Below are 23,981 nucleotides of genomic sequence, written 5' to 3'. Positions count from 1 at the left end.
CCTATGGGAGCGGCTTACGTTGATAGACAGGGCCAGGAGCCAATGAAAGCGGCTACTGACCCGCTCACAGGGCTGAGACAGCAGAACGAGTGAGAAGCGCCTGGGAAACAGCGGCAAGATCGTAGGGAGCGGCGAAAGCGTGCGTCGTCGGTTTATTCAAACCTACGCCCTGCCAGCCAGGTAGCCACCAAAACAGGGCGTAGATTTCAATCATTGCAGTCCAAAAGTAGTTAAAGGCTCAAGGAAGAGACAGTCTAGACTTAATACAAGCTGGTGGTGTTGCCAAATAAAATATAGTATTATACAAGCGTTCCTAATGAGGTCTATGATAACTGAAAACAAATCTTTTGCTTCTTTAACCACTTTGGTACCAGCGGTCTCTGGCCCTTTAAGGACTAGAGACCACTGGAACTAAAAATGGGGCTTAACAACGTCACGCAACACTAATTTGCTGCTACCTCCAATCGTGCTGCTTCTCAGTCTCTGCAGCCCACTTGCCCTGCCATCCCTATGATGGTAGAGCTCTGTGAACCGGTCAGGAGCAGATTTAATTGGCTACTGACCCTGTGATCAATGTGAGCCAATGAGACTGGCTCACAGTGATCACACGGCCAGGAGCTAATGACATCAGCTCCTGACCGGCTCATACAGTTCTGCTCTCATAGCGATGGCAGAGCAAGTGGTCTGCAGCGGCACGATTGCTGGTAGCGTGCTAATTGAAACCACGTTGTTCCAAACGGGTTAGAATTCAATTAGCCCGGTCCAGAATTGTTAAATGCACATGTAAATTGCCGAAATGTTGTTCGGATCAATATTCCAGTATCCGTGAATTTTTAAATTATTTTTCATTTTATCTCTAATGGTCTCTTGATTTATTTTGTGTGCAATATACTGTATTTTTTAGACTATAAGACTCAATCCCCCCCCCCCCCCCCAAAAAAAAAGTGGGGGGAAAAAGTCACTGTGTCCTAGTCCAAATCCAGGGAGTTCCTGACTTGTGCATGGCTGCCATTACTAACCTCCAACCTGCCGCAATGTGAGGGACACCCTGTACTGTGCCCATGCAGAGGAGGACACAGGGGGACAGAAGAGGTACAAGGGAGCATAATCCACAAGATGCCCCTTCACCAGGGATGCACCAGGTTTGTGTATATATATTTTCCCCTGGTTTTTGTCCTCTAAACTTAGGTGCGTCTTATGGTCAGGAGTGTCTTAAAGTCCGAAAAATATGGTATCCTTTTCTTGCACAGAACGAGAGTCACACACCTTAAAGGTGAACTCCAGCCTAAACAAACATACTGTCATTACGTTACATTAGTTATGTTAATTAAAATATATAATATAATCTGTTACCCACACCGTTTTAAAAGAACAGGCAAATGTTTGATTTCATGCGGGCAGCCATCTTTGTCATGGGGGCAGCCATCTTTTTGGTTGAAAGGAGCTGGCAGGGAGCATAAGACAGTTCCAACTGTCCTGTAACCTGATCACCCCTGCCAGCTGCGCGCGCTAGGCTTTAAATCTCAAGTTCAAAATTAAAAGAAAAAAAATTACACCAAAACAGCAGAACGAGGACATCAAAAATCCCATCATGCTTTGCACAGCATCAGTGAAAAAATGCCCGGGAAGTTTTCTTCTGTGCAGCTAAAATTGAGGCTTGGGTAAGAAAAACAAAGTTCTGATGCTGTGAAACTGTTAAAGAAACACCAAGCCTTTTCAGTGCTGCTGAGTAGATTTTTAGTCTGGAGGTTCACTTTAACCCTTTCATTTCAAAGGCACACTAAATTACTTCTGACTCACCCAATGTCAATATGGCTCCTGGACTGAGAGCCTTATTCCACTGCTCCAAAACAAAGGTTAAGTTGTGCACTAGTTTGGTGTTCAGAAGGAAGCTGTACACTGAGCCAATCTGCAGCACCTGAAATGAGAAAAAGGTTTAAAGTGGACCTGAACTAAGAACTTCTATCTGCTCTAAAAGATACACCACAGCATTATAACCGTTAACCTCCTTGGCGGTAATCCCAAGCTAGGGTCGGGGCGGAAAACTGCAGCTAAGAGCGGTAGTCTCGACCTCTGCTCGGGGTAGCCGCCGGGAGGTCTGTACAGAGTATAGCGCGCAGCAGGCGATTCTACTACCTCCAAGGGGATCCTGACGACGTCGGCCGCCATTCTCCTTCCTCTCCTCCGGGGCTCTGCTTCCTGCTGGTGAGATCGTCGGCTGTCGTCAAGATGACAGCCGGCAATTTCACTTTAGAGTTGCAGCGCCATCCGGAGGATGGAGGCATAACTGCAGCGCTGGAGCCAGGGAGGTGAGGGATTGTAAAACTGCTGCAGATCTCCCTAGCAGCATGATCTTTTCCAAGTTTTAGGGTCTGAAAGAATCGTAACGCCAAGGGGGTTAAACAAAAAAAAAAAAAAACATTTCTTTGTAAAGCTAAGTACACAATGGCCTGGTTATCATCTGACTTTAGTCTGTTGGATGATAATCAGGTGTGTGTACGCGTGCAAACAACTTGGTGAGCAACTGATAACAGGCGGTTTGCCTGATCCAACTGTTGGGTCTATGTTGGTCTGATATCATGCAGTTGGTGCGTGTGTACAAGTTGTTTGAAAGACTTGTACTTGTTTTGAATGTGTAGTCCGTCAGTCCTCTTGCGTGCGCAGTATGTTAACCACTTCAGCCTAATGTGTTCACCTTATGCATCCGAGCAACTTTCACCTCCCATTCATTCGCCAATAACTTTATCACGATCACACCAAAATGATCTAGATCTTGTTTTTTCCGCTACCATTTAGGCTTTCTTTAGGTGGTACATTTTGCTAAGAATTATTTTATCCTAAATCCATTTTAACAGGAAAATTAAGAAAGAAATGGAAAAAAATTATTATTTCTAATTTTTTGGCCATTATAGTTTGAAGTTAATACATGCTACCGTAATTAAAACCCATGTATTTTATTTGCCCATTTGTGCCGGTTTTTTGTTTCATGTTCATGTTTGCTCTTTGTTTCATCCTTCACTGCCCAGTCTGCCTTTTATCAGCCTGGATAAGAATCCCTAACATTCAGTCTAGCTTTGCCCCCAAATGATTAAAGCGGAGTCAGTCTTCTGTGATGTCTTTTCAAGCCTAAGCCCAAGCCCGCCCCCTCCCCCCCCCCTGGATCTGCTTTCCTGCTAGGAGGATACATAGCAGGAAAGCAGGGCCACAAAGGGGTAGACTTGGGCATGGAAAGACATCACAGAAGACTGACTCAGCTATAACATTCTAGGCAAAGCTAGAATGAATGCTCAGTTGGGGATTCTTCTCAGAGCTGATAATAGGCAGTTTTAGCAGTGCAGTATGAAACAGAGAGCAGGGTAGGTGTTTACGGTCATGTTACCATTGATATATATGGTAAAATACATGAGGGTGCTTTGTCTCTGGTTCTCTTTAAAAACAGGGTTTCACAGCTCCAAGCTAAATATACCTTCAATTCCTGTATGTTAACATTTAAAGCAGAGTTCATGTAATGTATATATAGTGGAGTGTAGCACTCTATTAGCTAGGCCTATTTTTATTTTTTATTTTTTTTAAACAAACTCAACCAACCAGGAAAAACGCTTAACCACCATCAGCTAATCCCCATTGGTACAGGATACCAGTCTTTACTGTACATGGAAAAATGGACCCATCAAATATAGTTCCTGCCAGTTTGGATAGATCCAACTTCAATATGTATAGAAACAACAACCAAATCTTCAACAGGCTTCATTTACACTGCAAATCCAATTTCCAATTTTCAGTGCATGCTAGAAACACAAGAAGGAAAAACGCAGAAAAGTCGCAGCATTTTTTTTTTAAATTGCATCAAAAATTGGAGTCGCATGTAAAATCACATTAAAATCAAAAATCTGCAATGCATTGTACTGATTACTGTCTATACTCGCGTATAAGCCTAATTTTTCAGCACAGAAAATGTGCTGAAAAGTTACCCCCTCGGCTTATATGCGAGTCAGTGGAGCAGAATGGATGGTGGAGCAGGTTGTGTTACTGGCAGAGGAGTGTAAGGATCTTGCACTAGTGATCCTGCTCTTACCAGCTGGCTCCCTGCTGTGTCTGTGCTCCCCATCCCCTGCAACATGGTGTGCAGAGTGCACTGCTCAAGACTACCTGTGTCCCCGGCTTGTGGAGCAGAGCGTGCCAGCAGTGTGTCAGCAGTGCAATGATCGGGGATTCTTCCTGTGTGGCAATCGCTGTGTCTCATACCTATGATGCCATCTAGTGGTGCCTTGACACAGCTGTATCATCCTTGTGGCACATCTGGCTATGTGGAGGTGGGCTGACTTGTACTGGGGCACATCTGGTTACTGTAGAGGGGGCTATACTGGGGAGGGGGCTTATACACGAGTCAATCACTTTTTATTTGTTTCTGCAGGAAAGTGGGTGCCTCGGCATATATGCGAGTATATACGGTAAATATCAACTTCCCAAATGAATTTGTGTTTTTCATATCGCCGATACCTTCTGCAGCTCTTAGTGTCAATCCAGTATAATTTGCCTTCTTTAAACAATGTATTTGTGCTTCTGGACCTTTAAAGGACAACTGTAGCAAGAGGGCTATGGCAGCTGCCATATTTATTTCCTTTTAAGCCTGTTGCCTAACAGTTGCCTGGCTATCCTACTGATCCTCTGCCTCTAATACTTTTCACCATACACCCTGAACAAGCATGCAGTGTATCAGGTGTTTGACATTATTGTAAGATCTGACGAGATTAGCTGCATGATTGTTTCTGGTGTGATTCAGACACTACTGCAGCCAAATAGATCAGCAGGATGCCAGGCAACTGGTATTATTTAAAGGGAAGGTCCAAGCAAAATAAAAAAATGAGTTTCACTTACCTGGGGCTTCTACCAGCCCCATGCAGCTATCCTGTGCCCTCGTAGTCACTAACTGCTGCTCCAGTCCCCCACTGGCAGCTTGCCGACCTCGGAGGTCAGCGGGGCGTATTGCGTACATTTTTACGCATTCCCGCTAGTGCAGGAACATTAACACATACATTTTTACGCATTACTGGTTCAATGCGTAAAAATGTACACAATGCGGCCCGCCAACCTCCGAGGTCGGCAAGCAGCCAGCGGGGGACTGGAGCAGCAGTGAGTGACTACGAGGGCACAGGATGGCTGCAGGGGGCTGGTAGAAGCCCCAGGTAAGTGAAACTCATTTTTTTATTTTGCTTGGACCTTCCCTTTAAAGGGAAATAAGTAGGGCAGCCTCCATAGCCCTCTTGCTAACTTTAAAGAGAAACCGTGACCAAGAATTGAACTTCATCCCAATCAGTAGCTGATGCCCACTTTTACATGAGAAAGCTATTCCTTGTCACAAACGGGTCATCAGGGAGCTCTGTATGGCTGATATTGTGGTGAAACCCCTCCCACAGGAAACTGTGAGGACCATGGTCCTGGCAGTTTCCTGTCTGTGAACTTCATTGCATTGTGGGAAATAGTTGTTTATAGTTGTTTACAACTGCCAAAAAAAAGCAAGCAGCATCTCCTTCCACTGACATCACCAGCCAGCAGTAAAAATGGCACCATATGATAAATGTCAGAATGTAAATCAGGGAGAAGAAAAAATTTACAATGGCCAAACACTAACTAAATAATTTATACATAGTTATTGTATAAATGAAGCACTTTTTTTTATTACATTATTTTTAATGGAGTTCCTCTTTAAGTAAGCAACTAGTTTCCCATGAATATGCAAATCATCTCTATGCCCTTGAAGCCAACCGGGATGGCTGCAAAAGGGAGACTGCAGAAAGTCTGTATCAGTCTATTGCTGGATACACACCATGAGTTTCCGCGTCGCACGCGGCCGTCGATACGCGTCGATTCGATTATTTCCGAACATTTCCGAACGAATTTCGATGATTTTTAGGTCAAATGCCATGTAAAGTATGGCAAATCGACCTAACGATCCATCGAAGCTTGAATCGGACATGTCGGAAATAATCGAATCGACGCGTATCGACGGCAGCATCAAACGCGGAAACGCATGGTGTGTATCCAGCATTAGACACAATTGTAACATAAAGAGTAGCTCTGACACTGACATTAGTACTTACTCTGTACACCTGTTCAGCTTCCTCGTCAGACTCTGTGAAGATGAGGATCTTCTGAGCGTTGAGCGGCTTGTAATCCACACACTGGAGCAGCATAGACATCTTATCACATTCCAACCCCATGTATAAAACCTACGTGGGAAAACAGACAAACCACATTCCGCTTAAAATTATGTTACATATCCAGCCAAGATTTTTTTTAATCTTTAAAGTTTTGTTGAAAACCTTCAGGTACATTTGTGAAAATGGCTGTACTGCAAACTGAAGAGGAATGAAAAGTTGGTGTTTTCTAGGTCCCAAACCTTGTGGAGAGTGCTGATTAGAATTTGAGACAGCACATGTCCTGTATAACAGAACTTGTGTCAGATATATCGTATTCTTCAGACTATAAGACGCACCTAGGTTTAGAAGACAAAAAACAGGGGAAAAAATATATATATATACTAAACCTGATGTATCCATGGTGAAGGGGCAGCTTGTGCCTCCTTGTACCTCTTGTGACTCCGTGTCCTACTCTGCCCCCCCCCCCCCCCCCGTGTGTCCCCTGCGTCCCTGTGTGTCCTGCGTCCGTGTGTCCTCCTGCGTCCTCTAAGCCCCTTTGTGTCCCCCTAGTGTCCTCCTCTATGCCCCCTTGTGTGCTGCTGTGTCCTCCATGCGTCGTCCTATGTTCTCCTCTATGCCCCCCCTTGTGTCCCCGTGTTCTCCTCTGTATGGGCACAGTACAGGGAGTCCCTGACATTGCGGTGGGTTGGAGGTTGGTATTGGCAGGCATTCACTAGTCAGGCACTCCCTGCATTTGGACTATAAGACACAATGGCCTCGATTCATAAACAGCAGTGCGATAAAAAAATCTTTATGAATTAGCACACAGACCGGGAAAATACCGAGTGCGGTATTTTCCCGGTCTGTGTGCTAATTCATAAAGATTTCCCCAGCTGCCCTTGGAGGTCGGTAAATTACCGCAGCCCATTGAGCGGTAGAGTAGAGCAGTGTCTCGATCCTCTCTTTGCCCTGCAGAAATGAATCACACAGACGGCTCTCTCTGGCTCTCCCACTGATGACTTAGACAGATGAGTCGCACAGTCTTTCCCTGCGTGCAGAAATGATTCACACAGAGGGCTCTCTGGCTCTCTCCACTGATGACTCAAACAGACTTCGGCTCTCTGCACTTTTGCATTCATCAGAGCTGTCAGAGCTGTCGGTAACTTGTTATCGCCTCACTAGAGGTGTCGGTAACTACCGCCAGGCTTACAGCTTGTTGAAGGCTTTATGAATTGACATTTGCTGACAATTTACTGACATGTGTTGTCGGTAACTGCAGCCAAGTCGGTAATTTATCTCCCTGGTCGGTAATGTCAGCTTTTCATGCGGTAACAGACTTTATGAATTGACATTTTGCTAAGTGGTCGGTAAAGTCTGCTGTTTTCAGCATTACCGCATGAGGTAATGCTTTATGAATCGAGGCCAATGACTTTTTCCCCCCACTTTTGTCTTCTAGTCAAGTAAATACAGTATATCTTTATTATAGGGCCCTACATTTGCAGGTAATGCCTACATTGAGTTACCCTATTTTACCGCAACAGGCCACAAAAGCAACGAAAGTCTATGCGGTGCGCCGGAAGTATCTGATCTGACGCAAAGGCAGCATCGCATTACCACAAGCACCGTGCTTAGGACCACTGCAGCGAAAAAGTAAACAGTTGGACTAGTCCAAAACTTGTCGCTTCTGTCAAATTCTAATTCCTCACGGTGGATTCTCAGGGTTTCCTTTATTTTCAAAAAGTATTTCCTGAACAGCAGTTGGAAAGTCTAACTGAAAAAATAGTGTACAAGTGAGTAGGGAGGCTGGCTGGTATCTTACTATTTCGGCAGATAGACCTGGCAACTTCCGTTCAGGAAATGCTTTAGAAAAACCAGAGAATCACCCATGAGGAGATGGACTAGTCCAAAACCTGTCAGTTCTGTCAGATTTTAACTGCTTAGATTTTTTGCTATAGTAGTCCTTTAATGCACAGTGCTTGGGGTAATGGAAGTCTGCGGGCAACTCGAGTAAACCGCAATGCATTGCGGCGGGCATGCAAGGACCAATGGGAATACCAGTGACGTACTTCCTGCCCAGTAGGGAGTTTGTCACTGAGCGGAGGGCGGAGCTATGTATATGACCCAGTCACTGCATGCTGCCCAGCAGGGAGTGCATCACTGAGCAGGGGTGGTGCTATGCATATGACCGTCACTACACGCTGCCCAGCAGGGAGTGTGTCACTGGGAAAGGGGCGGCGCTATGCATATGACAGTCACTGCACACTGCCCAGCAGGGAGTGCATCACTGAGCAGGGGCAGCGCTATGCATATGACCATCACTGCACGCTGCCCAGCAGGGAGTGCGTCACTGAGCAGGGGCAGCTCTATGCATATGATTGTCACTGCAAGCTGCCCAGCAGGGAGTGCGTCACTGAGCAGGGGTGGTGCTATGCATATGACAGTCACTGCACACTGCCCAGCAGGGAGTGCATCACTGAGCAGGGGCGGCGCTATGCATATGACCATCACTGCACGCTAGCCAGCAGGGAGTGCGTCACTGAGCAGGGGCGGCGCTATGCATATGATTGTCACTGCAAGCTGCCCAGCAGGGAGTGTGTCACTGAGCAGGGGCGGCGCTGTGCATAAGACCCAGTCACTGTACGCTGCCCAGCAGGGAGTGCGTCACTGAGCAGGGGCGGCGCTATGCATAGGACCGTCACTGCACGCTGCCCAGCAGGGAGTGAGTCACTGAGCAGGGGCGGCGCTATGCATGACCGTCACTGCACGCTGCCCAGCAGGGAATGTGTCACTGAGCAGGGGTGGCGCTATGCATATGACCGTCACTGCACGCTGCCCAGCAGGGAGTGTGTCACTGGGAAAGGGGCGGCGCTATGCATATGACCGTCACTGCACACTGCCCAGCAGGAAGTGCGTCACTGGGAAAGGGGCAGCGCTATGCATATGACCGTCACTGCAAGCTGCCCAGCAGGGAGTGTGTCACTGAGCAGGGGCGGCGCTATGTATATGACCATCACTGCACGCTGCCCAGCAGGGAGTGTGTCACTGAGCAGGGGCGGCGCTGTGCACAAGACCCAGTCACTGTACGCTGCCCAGCAGGGAGTGAGTCACTGAGCAGGGGCGGCGCTATGCATATGACCGTCACTGCACGCTGCCCAGCAGGGAGTGTGTCACTGAGCAGGGGTGGCGCTATGCATATGACCGTCACTGCACGGCACCCAGCAGGAAGTGCATCACTGAGCAGGGGTGGTGCTATGCATATGACCGTTACTGCACGCTGCCCAACAGGGAGTGCGTCACTGAGCAGGGGCGGCGCTATGCATATGGGGGGGTCCTATAGAGCCGTACCGTTGCTCCAATGGTCCCTGCGTTCCAGCAGGGACATGGGTCGGAGACTGATCTGCCGCTGTGAGAGGTTTCAACAGTCTTCAGGAGTCCGAGTGCTCCCAAAGACGAGCCGCTCCGTACTGCGCATGTGCGAGCACGTATTTTTGTGTATGCGCAGGAGCAGGATATTTAAACAGGTGAGCCAGCACAGGATAGAGCGAGCCATAGAAGGACCACTAATGGTGGCCATACATGGTACAATTTTTTTATCCAATCTTACCATTTCTATGTAATATAAAGGAACTGCCTAAATTATACTTTCAGTATATTCACTTAATTTATCCTTATACTACATAGAAATGGTAAGATTAGATGAAAAAATGCTACCATGCATGGCCACCTTTAGGCTTTATAGGACCCAGAGTCTTCTCTCTGCTTAGGCGAGTATCTGATCTTTTCCAATCACTTCAGACTCCCTTTAAAGAGTATTATAGTAAAAAATGACTGCAAAAATACACGACCAGAATGGGGGGGGGGGCAGGGTGGGTTCTAAGGATTCCTTACCTGATCAGAGGTAATTCATCCAGGCAGGTGATCGCTTTTCCCTCCCCTATGGAGAGGGAGATGGTGTTTTTTTTTTCAAAACCTCTGGCAAGGCTCTTGCCATCGGGAGTGGCAGAAATGTCTGATGATTTTTTTTAATTTTTTTTTTTGCAAGATTGTATGGTGTGTGGTAGTTTGACAATTTTGTAATGTTGAGAAGCAAGACATTTTTTCAGAGTTTTCTAATTTTTTTTCATAATCGGGGAAAAATTGAACATGTGTGTGGTACATTGGTCAGATTGCTCAAATGTTACAATCAATCAGAAAAAACAGATTGTAAATCTTGAATTGAAAAGAAATGTAAAAAATTATATGGAGTGTGGCCACCTTTATAGTCGAGAGAAACAAAAAAAAAAAAAATAAATAAATAAATAATAAAAAAAACAAGAAATCCAGTGGGATTTCTCACTCAAATGGGAAAAAAAAAAAAAGCAGCTTTGGATTTTCAAGACAACCACATTTTTTTTTTTAAATAAACTGCCGTAAAATTCGATCAGTCTATTGTATCGAACCTTCGGACAGGAGAAAAGCATTAACTTTGGAGAAGAGGTATGTTCTGTTGTACAGGAACGCCTGGCTTATCTGTACATAACATCTTCAGCTCACTACAGGTTTCACAGTTTCTTGCACAATTCACAATACCTGTTGGACATTGGCAAACAGAGACGCCTGGTCTATACTGGTGATGATGACCTGAGGGCTGGCTGCATAATTTAACAACACTTGCATCTCTGGATGCCACGCCTTTCCGACAGCGACAAGCTGCTGAGGAACATCCACCCTGGCCTCCGCCGACACGATGTTCTTATAGGCTTCCAATATGGCCGACATCTAGGAATGGCACCACAGTTAGGAGACAAGCAAAAAGAAACATTGCAACATATCTCAGCCATGCTACAATACATCTCAACAATCATCAGTGCAGGTCAAACATTTATCGTGTACCCGAGGAGAAACCTAGAAAAATAAATATTTTTGGTAGAGGAAGCCTCTGCATAGTGCAGGCCCCCACTGTTGCCACAAACGGACCTGAGAAAGAAATCAAACATAAGCTTGTTGGATTTCAGAATCCCAATCGCGCTCTTCTTCATGCATGGCAGCATTGCGCCTGCGTAGTAAGCTGAAACCATCCGCGTGACTCCGTGCTACTAAGATTTTCACACTTGTGGTAATAGTTTGGGCAAGTATCAAATAGTTACATTCAAAAAGATTTTTACCTCATGCTGTATTTAATTTGGCATTTAACCTCCCTGGCGGTACAATTACTTCCTGATTTTAGGGTGTAAAAGCGGTACAATTTTTTCATGTGCTTTTAGACCCTAAAAGCAAGAATAAAAAAAGCCTGGAGCAGCCCCAGCACTTAGGGCCCTTTTCCACTAGGGCGTTTGCGACTGCTTAATCGCAAAACCGCAAACCGCTAGTGATTTTAAAATCGCTACGGTTTGCTTTTTAACATAGGAATCGGGTAGGTAATTTCCACTACTGCGATTCGTTTTTTACTTGATCGCGATGCGGAGCGACTTTTGCCGCGATTTTGCTATGCAGTACATAGCATAGCAAAATCGCGGCCGCAAACGTCGGGAAATCGCCGGTAAATTTTTAGCTTTTTCGATTCAGCAATCGCTAGCGTTCAGCGCGAACGCTAGCGACTGCTAGTGGAAAAGGGCCATAACTCACCACCCTGGGATCCAGTGCTACAGTTCTCCCTCCATCCTCCAGGTGGCTCTGTAGCCCAGGGGGATGCAGAGCCTCTGTGGACAGGAAGATGAATGGCTGCCAGCATCTGGATCCCCAGGGAGGTGAGCGAGAACACCTGCTGTGCTCAATGCTCTGCATGGACCTTCTGGCGGCTACCACGAGTGTAGTTTGGGGTTACCGCTCTGAGCTGCAGTTTTCCACCCCAAGTCTAGCTCTAGTTACCACTAAGGAGATTAAAGGAGTATTTCAGTATAAAATTAACATTTTTATCAGCTCAAAATCAATTTTTTATTACGTAAAAATAATATTGTGGATTTGTTTGCTTCACAACAGCAGAAATTAGGGTGGAAAACAACAACAAAAAACACCTTATTTAACTTTCTTCACATTTCTGAATAGTATAACTATTTTGCTTCTTTGCTGAACAGTTTGCCCTTCTATCTTCTTATCACACTTCTGTAACCTCAGAAAAGTCTGTTAAGGTAGCCATACACTGGTGGATTTGCCATCAGATTCGACCAACAGACAGATCTCTATCTGATCGAATCTGATCAGAGAGGGATCGTATGGCTACCTTTACTGCAAACAGATTGTGAACCGATTTCAGCCTGAAACCGTTCACAATCTGTGGTGGTGGTGGTGGTGCTGCCGCCGCTTCCCCCCATCCCGCATACATTACCTGCTCCGCCGGCGCAACTCCCGGGTCTTCGTTCTTCTTCTCCGCTCTGGTCTGCTCTGGTCTCCGGCATGCTTCCCTTCTTCCTGTCTGGGGGAAGTTTAAACAGTAGAGCGCCCTCTACTGTTTAAACTTCCTGCCGGGACAGGAAGAAGGGAAGCATGCCGGAGACCAGACCAGAGCGGAGACTGAGAAGAAGAGCGGAGACCCGGGAGTTGCGCCGGCGGAGCAGGTAATGTATGTGGCTCTATTGCGTCGGTCGTCGGGCACTCGAACGCCGCTAGCGATGCGCTCTTTACCAGCGGGCGATCGACGGTTATTTTCCGCACGGCGCGATCGACGGGATCGGACGGAATGGATCGAAATTCGGCGTGTAGCGTGAACGACTGGCAGCAGATTCGATCCCAGTGATCGAATCTGCGGTCGAAACGGCGGCAAATCGGGCCAGTGTATGGCCACCTTTAGGTGTTTTGCCTGTAGCTCCTGATAAGATGACAAACATTTCACTTGTTTTACCTTTTACATGCGTTACTGTGACGAATCAACGTTTATTCGTCCTAAAAAAGTAGTTAGAGCCTTATAAAATATTCCCTGTCGCCACTATTAAAAAGTGACAGATAGGGAAAGGCTTAATTTACAAAAAGATCAGGAAAGCCAGGGGTTAACCGTTCCTCTCCCTGGTCAAATGTAGCAAACCCTGGCTCATTGGTAGCTTCTAATTACATAGCTTCTCTGGAAGGGTGGAATTTGTCATCTAGTCTTGCTGGGGGTTATACAGCCCATCCATCACAGATAAGGCTAACATATATTGTAAATCCCAAGTTTCTAGCAGAATGGTGTCTCCAACATTCTCACCTCCACACACAACTAGCAAATGCCCAGATCTTATCAGTTTCTCTCTGGAAGCAGCTGACCTGCTGTGACCTCAGGAATCCCAATATTCATATGTTCTCCATATTTCCCTCATAATTCCTGGCATAGCAGATCTCCCTGCCCCTGAAATCTGCACAGGTTGTGGGATTCCACCGGGCGCTGGTTCTGACAGGTTTACGGACCAATCGTACTGCCAGATCTAGCATAAGATTGTTTTAAAATAACCCTCTAATACCCCAGGGGTCTGACCCCCCAAGTTTGGTATCAACGTTCTTGATAAATTCTGACAAACCTAAAAATGTTATTAGATTTAACATAACTTGTATGGTTTGCAGATGAGCACACCTATCATGATTCAGGTAAATTCTTGTCTCTATGAGAGTGGCAGAGACCTCCTGTTCCAAAGAGGTGTGTGATCCACGCCCCCTAACCCCTCCTTGCTGGAGTGGGGGCTATAACCACAGAGAGCCCAGAAAGCTCTGGGTCCTTTACCTTTTAATCTGATGCTAGTAACATCCTGGCAGACCGCAAGGACACGGGCCAAAACCTCCATCTTGGAACTATTTCTAACAAAGGCCTGTTGGCCGCATGGCAACCGCCATTTTGGACTCTACGCCAAAGACTTGCGATTGCCGCATGGACTACCAATAACGGTATTTGAACTGTATATAATCGGACATTCTGTTTCTTTTCCTCTCTTCTCTCTGTCATATCAATCTGTTCTAAAATAAGCTGTGTGTATGTAGTTTAGAAATAAACTAACGATTTTTATCGTTCAGTCGTGTGCCTTTTCTGGTCATCTGATTGCTGCTATAACGAATCTGCCCTCTGAAGAGTCAGTCATACTACCGCATTGTTTTATTACTTGCTTATAACTTGTTGATTTGCTAGCTAGGTTGTAAATAACCGTTTCTTCCTTTTAGGATCAGCTAGTACCAGATTTCCTGTGTGAAATCGATAACTTTCGTTTCTCGATTGTAAATACAGTTCGAGATTGCATCATATAGGAACCCAGTAACCTTTCTTTAACGTCACATTGCTCACAGTCTTTAAGCCGTCGGAAGTGACTATTCCCCGAACGGTGACTGGAGCGTGTTGAACGTGATTGGGCTGGCTACCGTATTATGATAGCGTTGGAGTCTCTTCGCCCTAGTTGGAGACTGTCTGCTCCATTCATCCAATCAGGCAGTGGTGGCAGTGTATTTACCCGATTTCCAGCGCAAAATCGATATTTTTAGTTTACCGATTGTATATACAATCAGAATTGTACATGTATGGGCACCTCCAACCGATCTGAACAGTTTACTACGCACACGGTGAATTTGCCTCCAGCAGTCTCTAGTGCATGAGACCTGCATGGCAACAGTGGCCTAGTAATACGGGATTGGTGAATGTTTGTCCCATTACATATTATCGGCAGCTGCGCGACCAATCTTTGTCAGTCTGTTCACCGTACTTCCTGCGTATCCTAACGGGAGCAGATTAGACGGGATTGGCACGCTCTGTCGCCTTTTCTTTCTTCTACCTCTGACGATCCAGCAACCGGTCTCGTTGTCCATCTGCGCCCGTACTTCCTGCGTACGCTAACGGGAGCAGATCTCGACGGGATCGCGGGGCTGGATTGTCACAGTTACGAGGCATTTACCCCCCAAACCCCCTCCCCGCTCTACTTACCCAGGGGTCCCGCCGGTGCAGTGGCCGACCTCAAGGTCATCCTTACTGTTCCAGCACCGCTGTCAATCAACCCCACGTTGTCCACAGCGCTCACGCAGGCACACTAGAAGAGTTCGACCTCTGCACCGGCAAGGCCCCCGGGCTGGCGGGTGCAAGAGTAGATGCGACGTGGGACATGTTGGCTGGAAGGGCCGATGGAAGCCCGGGTAAGTAGGGGGGGGGGGGGGGGAGGGTTGCCTGATGATTCCTTTAAAGTGAACCTAAACTGAGAAGGATATGGATTTTTCCATTTAAAATAATACCAGTTGCCTGACTCTCCTGTGTGTGTGTGTGTGGGGGGGGGGGGGGGGGCGCGGCAGAGCCATGGTCTCTGTCTAATGACATGGCTCAGTGTCCCCCAACCACCGCACTCTGCCCCCCCCCCCCCCCCACCCGCCAAGTTTAGCGACAAGATTTGTCGCCAACTCTGAGGTAAACAGAGGGGAGAGAAATTCCGTTTGAAACACCCAACAGTGGCATTCTTACAGGGTTTCCTAAACTGCCATTGGGCAGCTCTCTCCCCTGGCCACGCCTCCTGCAGCTCCCCTGCCTCCCTGCACGCTACCCAGAGGTCATGCAAGTGAAAGTGGGCTATTGCAGCCCACAGGAGTGGCGTTTTTTGCGCCTCGGGCTCTCTTTAAAAAAACCACACCACCACAGACACACCACATCTTAACATCTGTATTACTGCCAGGTACTCACTTGCGGCCCCGCCTTGGTGAAGAGCACATCGGCTTCATCCAGGACCAGGTGGCAGAGGCGGAGGAGGAAGAGTCCGTGGTGCTCCATGCATCTCAGCAAACAATGCGGAGTTGTGACAATCACTTCACCTTATTGTAGAGCGAAAAACAAGGCCATCAGGCTAAGCTGCAGATCACATGGGAAGCGATTCAAAGAGAAAGTGACCAAGAGTTGAACTTCATCCCAATCAGTAGCCGATACCCCCTTTCCCATTAGAAATCTTTTCCTTTTCTCAAATGGATCATCAGCGGGCTCTATATGGCCGATATTGCGGTGACCCCTCCCACAGTGTGATGTCACGACTGACATCACACTGTGAGAGCCTTGTTGCATTGTGGGAAATAACAGCCGTTTACAGCTGTATCCAACTGTCAAAAAAGCAAGCAGCAGCTACTTCTAGTGACATCACCTGCCAGCAGTAAAAATGTCACCATGTGGTAAATGTCAGAATGTGACATCAGGGAGAGGAAAGATTTTACAGTGGGCAAACACTGACTAAACCATTTATACATATTTGTTCTAAAAATTAAGCACTTTTACTCATTACGTTATTGTCACTCTTTAAGGTGAAGCTCCTATAAAAAAAAAATGTCCACCTTCTAGTTACACTTTGGGTCTTACTTGAGGTTTGTGGGATAACCATCATCCTCTCCCCACTGCCTCCCGACAGGAAGGGATTGAATCTCTGCAATAGGGACAGATTCTTCTAAACTTTATTTGCAGACAAGTTGAGGAGTCTCTACTTTAATTATCACAATTTATGCAAAGGAATTTTTAATAGGCGGGGAAACCGTCCTGCCTCTGCATGGGACGCCACGCCGTCCCGACCCCCGCTCCCTCTCACCCGGCTCTGCACAGAGGACGGCGTCAGCGTTGTTTGCCACACAGCACAGTTTGGGACTGTAGATGAGCACAGCTCGGGAGCTCACGCCAGCCCACATTTGATCCACACTCTGCTTGGAAATATGCATGGAGGACCTGCTATCTGAGACTCTGTGGACTGCATACCATGGTTTTCCAGCAAGTCTGAGCGTCTCCCTGTTGATATCCAGGGGTATGGTGAGATAAGTTACTGCACACAATTGTGGCATCATGCTGAGATGAACTGCATTGTATACCCTCATGACATGAAGTTTTGGGCATTGTTTTCGGGAGAGGTTTTTGCTGAGACAATAACCTGGCTGATAAGGTGACGGCCACGCTTGCTATTCTGTGCTTTGAGGATAAACTGCATGCTGCATGATTTCTTGCTATACTTATGCTGGGGATACACGGTACGTTTCTGTACCGTGTATCGACCAGCTGATCATATTCAGCTGGCCCGATCATGCCGCTCGACCCGCGCCCGCTCGATTCCCGCCGGCGGACAATGGCAGGGAATCGAGCGGTGATAAGGAAGCGCCGGCGGGAACGAGTGGCAATCGATCCGCGCGGACGAGCGGCGATGCGCCGGCATCGAGCCACTGGCTAAATCTGGCGCATAAGACGAGCAGTGTATGCACGGCATAACACACTGTGCTAACACTGCTGGACTGTGTCTGCTATGAGTCCCATCCTTATAGGTGGACACTGCATGCCTTTTGCATGTAAACAGATTTAGTTTCTATACATCCCCCTGTATTAGAGATTGATGCCGGCGTGTGCTTGCTTGTGTGGTTTGGTGATCTGAGTGGATGTGTCGTGACGGGGTGGCCATCCCATGTATTTTTATATATATATATATATATATATATATTTTTTTTTTTTTTTTTTAACGATTTGAATAATACATTTTGATATGTTTTTTTGAATATTGATATGGAGTTTTTCTTTCTGGGGAGTGTATGCCCTACCATTTAGTACTGTCACTGCCACAATTTTGATTATTATTTTTAATAGGCTGTTTAATATTTACAGGCATGAAAACCTCCCAAGTAACAAAAACCTGTTCGGTAACAGCAGAAGAGTGTAGAGTTGTCTCTGTTTTGTTACAAGCGTTTCCGTGCAGTGAGGGCATTAAAATAGTAAAGGGGCATCCCAGACATCCCTTTAGAATGTACATTTGTTATACTGCCTCTGCTCACTCTGAATTACTCTTTCTTAACATTCTATTTAATTGCCACAGCGAAGAACTTCTTCCAGGAGACATTACACATGCCAGTGAGTTCCCCACTAGCTCCTCCGCATCTTCAAACAAGAACCTAAGTGGTTAAACAGCGAAAGGGCTGCAGGGGAAACCACTTTTGTTCGATTCTCTGCCTGGGGTAGAAAAGCTTGTTCCACCTGAGAAGGCATCATGTCCAATCACAGTGACTTGCAGGAGACAGAGGCTGTTGCTATTGGCTCTCTGCTCCTGTCAATCATAGGTTATCCCTTCTCTGCTTCCGTGAATCACGGCTCGCTTTACAGTCTCCACATTGTTTTTCGATATATCACATCTGTCAGTAATTATTGAACAGGATACTGGCCTTTACTGCATGCTGTAATCTCAATGAATTGACATTTGCTGACTTTTGTTGAGGTGTTTAATGCTCAAGTTGGTAATTTTCCTCACTGCTCTGTAATTTCTGCTTGTCATGTAGTAACAGCCTTAACCAGCCGGGCGGTATGGACGAGCTCAGCTCGTCCATTACCGCCAGAGGCTGCCGCTCAGGCCCTGCTTGGCCGATTTGCATGAAATAAAAAGCAGCACACGCAGCCTGCACTTTGCCAGCCGCGTGTGCTACCTGATCGCCGCCGCAGCGGCGAAAGAGGGTCCCCCCAGCCGCCCGAGCCCAGCGCAGCCGGAACAAACAGTTCCGGCCAGCGCTAGGGGCTGGATCGGAGGCGGCTGAGGTAACAAGGAAGGCTGCTCATTGCGGCCTTCCTTGTTACTTCTGGTCGCCGGAGGCGATCAGAAGAACGCATCCGGAGCGCCCTCTAGTGGGCTTTCATGCAGCCACGTTTCAGTTGGCTGCATGAAATAGGTTTTTTTTTAATTAAAAAAAAACCCTCCCGCAGCCGCCCTGGCGATCTTAATAGAACGCCAGGGTGGCTAATGAATTAACATTTTACAAAATGCTCCGAAAAAAATCAGCTGTTTTAAGCATTACCGAATGCGGTGATGTTTGATGAACTGCAGCCATTGTCTGTTGCTGAGGTATTGTGATGGTCAATCATTCTTTTTAGCCAGTAAATAACACAAAGGAGGGTGTTGTGTGAGCGGTTACAGTATGACCAGCATCCAATAGATGGTTTGGTGGTGGTGGTGGTGTTGGGGGGGCGCTAGGATCGAGTGGAGCTTTCTCTTTATTTGTCCCTCACCAAATTACACAACCCGTCACATTGGAACCTGTACATAACTGTGTGAAACAATACAGCACTGACACACGTTTCAATCAATTCCAGGAATTCTTTATTAAATAACTTATTTGCTCTGTGCTCAGTGTCACTTTAAAGTGAACCTCCGGACTAAAAATCTACTCAGCAGAACTGAAAAGGCTTGGTGTTTCTTTAACAGTTTCACAGCATCAGAGCTTTGTTTTTCTTACCAAAGCATCATTTTTAGCTAAGCTCCACCCATCAAAGAAAAAAAGCCCGGGCTTTGTTTCCCTGATGCTGTGCAGAGCATGATGGGATTTCCTATGTTGTTATTCACGTTGCCTAGCAACTGGGAGAGGTGATCAGGACACAGGACAGTTGGAACTGTGTCTCATGCTCACTGTCACCTCCTTTCAACCAAAAAGATGGCTGCCATCATGAAATCAAACATTTGCCTGTTCTTTTAGAACAGTGTGGGTAAGAGATGATATTACCTATTTTAATTAACCTAACTAATGTAACTTAATGACAGTATGTTTGTTTAGACTGGAGTTCCTCTTTAAGCACTTTGTCCTCCTTGACGTATAATAACGTCAAGGAGGACATCCCGCGGCCGATCGCGTGCGTGCGCGTGCACTCCCGGCCGCGGATTCGGTAGCCACGGAATCAATGTATCGGGCTATGGAGCCCGATCACTGATTCCTCTCCCCCGCTGAAAAAACGACAGCTTCTCTCGGAAGCTTAGCTCTTTCTGAAGCTATGTCCCTCTAAGCGTACATTGTACGCTTAGAGTGACGTCATGTAAACAAACTCAAGATTGCCATCTTGTGGCCAAAAAGTAAAACTACAAGTAAAAGTAAAAAAACATTACAATACACAAATATTTCCCCAAATAAAACACTTTTATATCCCACCCTCCCAAAAATGCCCACATAAAATGTTTAACCCATTCAGGTTCCGTCGTTTTCACGTGAGAAATGTTCACCTCCCATTCATTAGCCTATAACTTTATCACTACTTATCACAATGCACTGATCTATATCTTGTTTTTTCCGCCACCAATTAGGCTTTCTTTGGGGGGTACATTTTGCTAAGAGCCACTTTACTGTAAATGCATTTTAACAGGAAGAATAAGAAAAAACGGAAAAAATTCATTATTTCTCAGTTTTCAGCCATTATAGTTTTAAAATAATACATGCCTCCATAATTAAAACTCACGTATTGCATTTGCCCATATGTCCCGGTTATTACACCGTTAAAATTATCTCCCTATCACAATGTATGGCGACAATATTTTATTTGGAAATAAAGGTGCATTTTTTCCGTTTTGCATCTATCACTATTTACAAGTTTAAAATAAAAAAAAAATATAGAAATATTATATCTTTACATTGATATTTAAAAAGTTTAGACCCTTAGGTAAATAATTACATTTTTTTTTTTTAATATTGTAATGTTTTTTGTTTTGTTTTTTATAGTAAACATTTTATTTGGGTAGTTTTGGGAGGGTGGGAGGTAAACAATAGATTTATAATGTAAATGTGTGTTAAATTTTTTTTTTTTTTTTTTTTTTTTTTTACAGGTGTAGTATTACTTTTTGGCCACAAGATGGCGGCCATGAGTTTGTTTACATGACGTCACTAAGCGTAACATACGCTTACAGTGACGCATCGGGAAGGGAACGGCCAGAAAAGGCGCAGCTTCCGAGAGAAGCTGTCGCTTTTTCATCGGGGGAGAGGAATCAATGATCGGGCACCATAGCCCGATACATTGATTCCCTGGCTACCGAATCCGCGGCCGGGAATGCGCGTGCACGCGATCAGCCGTGGTAGCGCGCATGGTTCCTGGACGTAGAAACTACGTCCAGGAACCAAAATAGGTTAATAAAAAAAAAAATTACTATAAAAAAAAAACAAACAAATATTTACCTAAGAGTCTAAACTTTTTAAATATCTATGTAAAGATGAAATATTTCTCTCTATTTTTTTTTTTATAAGCTTGTAAAAAGTGATGTATGCAAAACGGAAAAAATGCACCTTTATTTCCAAATAAAATATTGTCGCGATACATTGTGATAGGGACATAATTTAAATGGTGAAATAACCGGGACAAATGGGCAATTACAATACGTGGGTTTTAATTATGGAGGCATGTATTATTTTAAAACTATAATGGCCGAAAACTGACAAAAGAATTTTTTCAGTTTTTTTCTTATTCTTAATGTTAAAATGCATTTACAGTAAAGTGGCTCTTAGCAAAATGTACCCCCCAAAGAAAGCCTAATTGGTGGCAGAAAAAAACATATATAGATCAGTTCATTGTGATAAGTAGTGATAAAGTTATAGGCTAATGAATGGGAGGTGAACATTGCTCGGATGCATAAAGTGGAAACGACTGAGAGCTTAAGTGGTTAATACCCTCACGGAATGACTAACAGGTGCAGGAAGCTGAACTCACATGGTTTACGGAAGTTAAGGCCTCCAATGTCTTCTGCTGACAGTCCTACCAGTACCAGTGTTGGGTTCAGTGGCCGGACACTTTTACCGTATTCCACCAATAGTTTGTGCACTGCGTGACACCTGTCCCATCCTGAGCAGAGAACAACCACACGTGGCTGAAATTACAGAATGGCTGTTATACTGCAGGTTTTGAAAATGAATAGACAAAGTACTCAAATATTATTAACACAGACTAGCAATCGCTGGGACAGATTTATCAGGAGGCAGCAACTCCCTTAAAGTGGAACTGAAAAGTCGCAAAAAAGTCACTTACCTGGAGCTCCTGCCAGCCCCCTGCAGCCGAACTGTGCCCACGAAGTTCTCAAACAATCCTCTGTTCCCCCACCACGGCTCACTTTCACTTCTTCCATTGGTGTCCACCATGCCCTGGCCATGAGTGCACTCGTTTACGCTCCCGTTGGTGGGAGTGTACGAGGATATGCGTGGCCAGTGGACTTAGTCTTAGAAGTCGGGTTCCACTGTGTGAAGTGAAAGTGAGACGGGCGGGGAAAGGAGGATCGTATAGTAACATTGTGGGCCCTGGTCTGCTCCAAGGGGGTTGGCAGAAGCCCCAAGTGAAACTTTTTTTTTTTCTTTGTGACTCTTCAGTCCTGTTTTCAGCAACCCAATGAACCTAATGTCTGCTAGCTGTCAGCAAAAAGTCAGCAGACATTGCAGATTTGTCCTCCTGGGCAGAGATGTGATTTGAAAATTAAATGAATTTTCCATTCCAGGGTTAAAGGAGACCTGAGAAGAGTGCAAAACTTTTTTTTTTTTACTCATATCTGGGGCTACCTCAAGCCCCCTTTAGGCTGCTCAGTCCATCGCAGTCTTCCCACACAGCTTGGCGTGCCGGTAATTTCACAAGTCAGGGCACACTTCGCATGTGAAGCCTGGCCGTGCGCACCTCATCGCTGGGAGAGTTCTGCGCCCATGCAGTACTACTGCGAAGAACACTCCTCAGTCACTGGAGTGCAAGCGGCCGGACTGCGCAAAGACTTGCAAAATTACCAGCCATCTAGCAAAGAGTCCAAACGGCATGTGAAGACGGTGTGGGACCGATCAGCCTGAAGGGGGCTGGAGGAAGACTCAGGTATGTACAATTTCTTTTCCCTCGTCTCAGGTACACTTTTTGGTTATTATATTTTGGAATTTTGGGCAACCAGACAATTGAGACAGGCAGAGATAGGAGAGGGGGCTTGTTCTTACCCCATGCTTAGCTGGCATGGACTTGTACACCATCATTGCACAGTTCAGGTAGGTCAGTACAGAAGGGATATAACACATGGGGTCTGATCCCTCTGGAGAGATGACAATCGTGTCAGATCCGTCAGCAATCGGCGCCCAGCAGTAAGTTTGTGTCACGTTGGGACCATTGTAGCCATTCTTCACTATTCGCTGAAAACATGTAAAAACAAACCAGGGTGAATCATTCTAGTTTCTGACAACACTGGCTTAATTCACAATGATGCGTAATGGCAGGAGCACCGCATGCAATGTGTAAAGCATTTGGGCAGTTTCCAGGGGTTTAAAGGAAACCCAAGTTAAGAACTGATGAGAAACCATTATCTATTCTCCTAAAAATTCTTTTTCCTGTATATTAGCGAAGAATGTTTTATGTTGTATTGTCTGATATGCTGACAGTTTTTCAGTGTCCCAGAAGCTAAAACATATAAGCTATTGGCCTTACATTATCTATCCCCTGCTCTCAGCAAGGAAAGTGTTTTATGGCTGTAACTCCTTATCAGTGAGGGCTACACTATAGTCTAACTAGGTCCTGAGTTGAGATAAACTTTCCCTTGCATACCTAAAAGTTAACTGACATTTATCAGCAGTAGGAGAGGCTGATTATACACCCCTAAACATAGTTAGTTTGACCCAAGTCACCGTGGTGAGTGCTGGGACGAGATTAGGATATAAAGAAAGTTTATCCACTTTATGAGTAACATTAAAAAAGTAAATAATTTGTGAAAGTGGCCCGTAAACCTGTAAGAAAAAAAAGCACTCCTGGGAGGTGCTTGCCTCAGGAGGGGGAAGCCTCATGATCCTAAAGGCCAGTACACACCAAGTGATTTTCCTGGCATTTTTTTTCAGTGACGAGCAGTCATTTCCGCGATCTTGTGACATGTGTACAGGTGTACAGGTGTGCAATCTCAAACGACATTTAGCAGTGCACGCCAATAACAGTCATGGCGGATCAGATCTTTAAAATCCCTGACTCTGGGCAAAGTACCGTGGTTGCTTTACTTCCTGTGCACGGCCATCACGTAACATTACGAGCAAGAAGAGCAATCGCTGGACTCATCATCAAGGGGGCCTGTTGGGTGGTCAGTACTCAGCTTAGAGGCCTTCCCCTTAGTAGAAGGGATCTAGTGCTAGGACACGCCCCCCCCCCCCCCCCCCCCCCCCCGCCAGGATCTCCCCGTTGGCGCTGGT

The 23,981-nt window shown here is 45.8% G+C and overlaps 1 protein-coding gene across 4 annotated transcripts in view; it reads right to left on the bottom strand.

Moving 5' to 3' along the window:
- Nucleotides 1-23,981, bottom strand: part of TDRD12 (tudor domain containing 12) — a 269,251-nt gene that overhangs the window by 121,662 nt on the left and 123,608 nt on the right. For all 4 annotated transcript variants that reach the window (XM_068261508.1, XM_068261507.1, XM_068261506.1 and 1 more), the window contains exons 17-22: nucleotides 22,755-22,943; nucleotides 21,505-21,661; nucleotides 15,730-15,857; nucleotides 10,710-10,898; nucleotides 6,102-6,230; nucleotides 1,801-1,918 (exon numbers count right to left, since the gene is read on the bottom strand). In XM_068261508.1, the coding sequence (XP_068117609.1) occupies nucleotides 1,801-1,918; nucleotides 6,102-6,230; nucleotides 10,710-10,898; nucleotides 15,730-15,857; nucleotides 21,505-21,661; nucleotides 22,755-22,943 (910 nt within the window). The remainder of the gene's footprint in view (nucleotides 1-1,800; nucleotides 1,919-6,101; nucleotides 6,231-10,709; nucleotides 10,899-15,729; nucleotides 15,858-21,504; nucleotides 21,662-22,754; nucleotides 22,944-23,981) is intronic.

The sequence above is a fragment of the Hyperolius riggenbachi genome, chromosome 11 (genome assembly GCF_040937935.1).
Source record: "Hyperolius riggenbachi isolate aHypRig1 chromosome 11, aHypRig1.pri, whole genome shotgun sequence".
Classification (NCBI taxonomy): domain Eukaryota; kingdom Metazoa; phylum Chordata; class Amphibia; order Anura; family Hyperoliidae; genus Hyperolius; species Hyperolius riggenbachi.
This window is presented reverse-complemented; position numbering and strand designations above follow the sequence as displayed.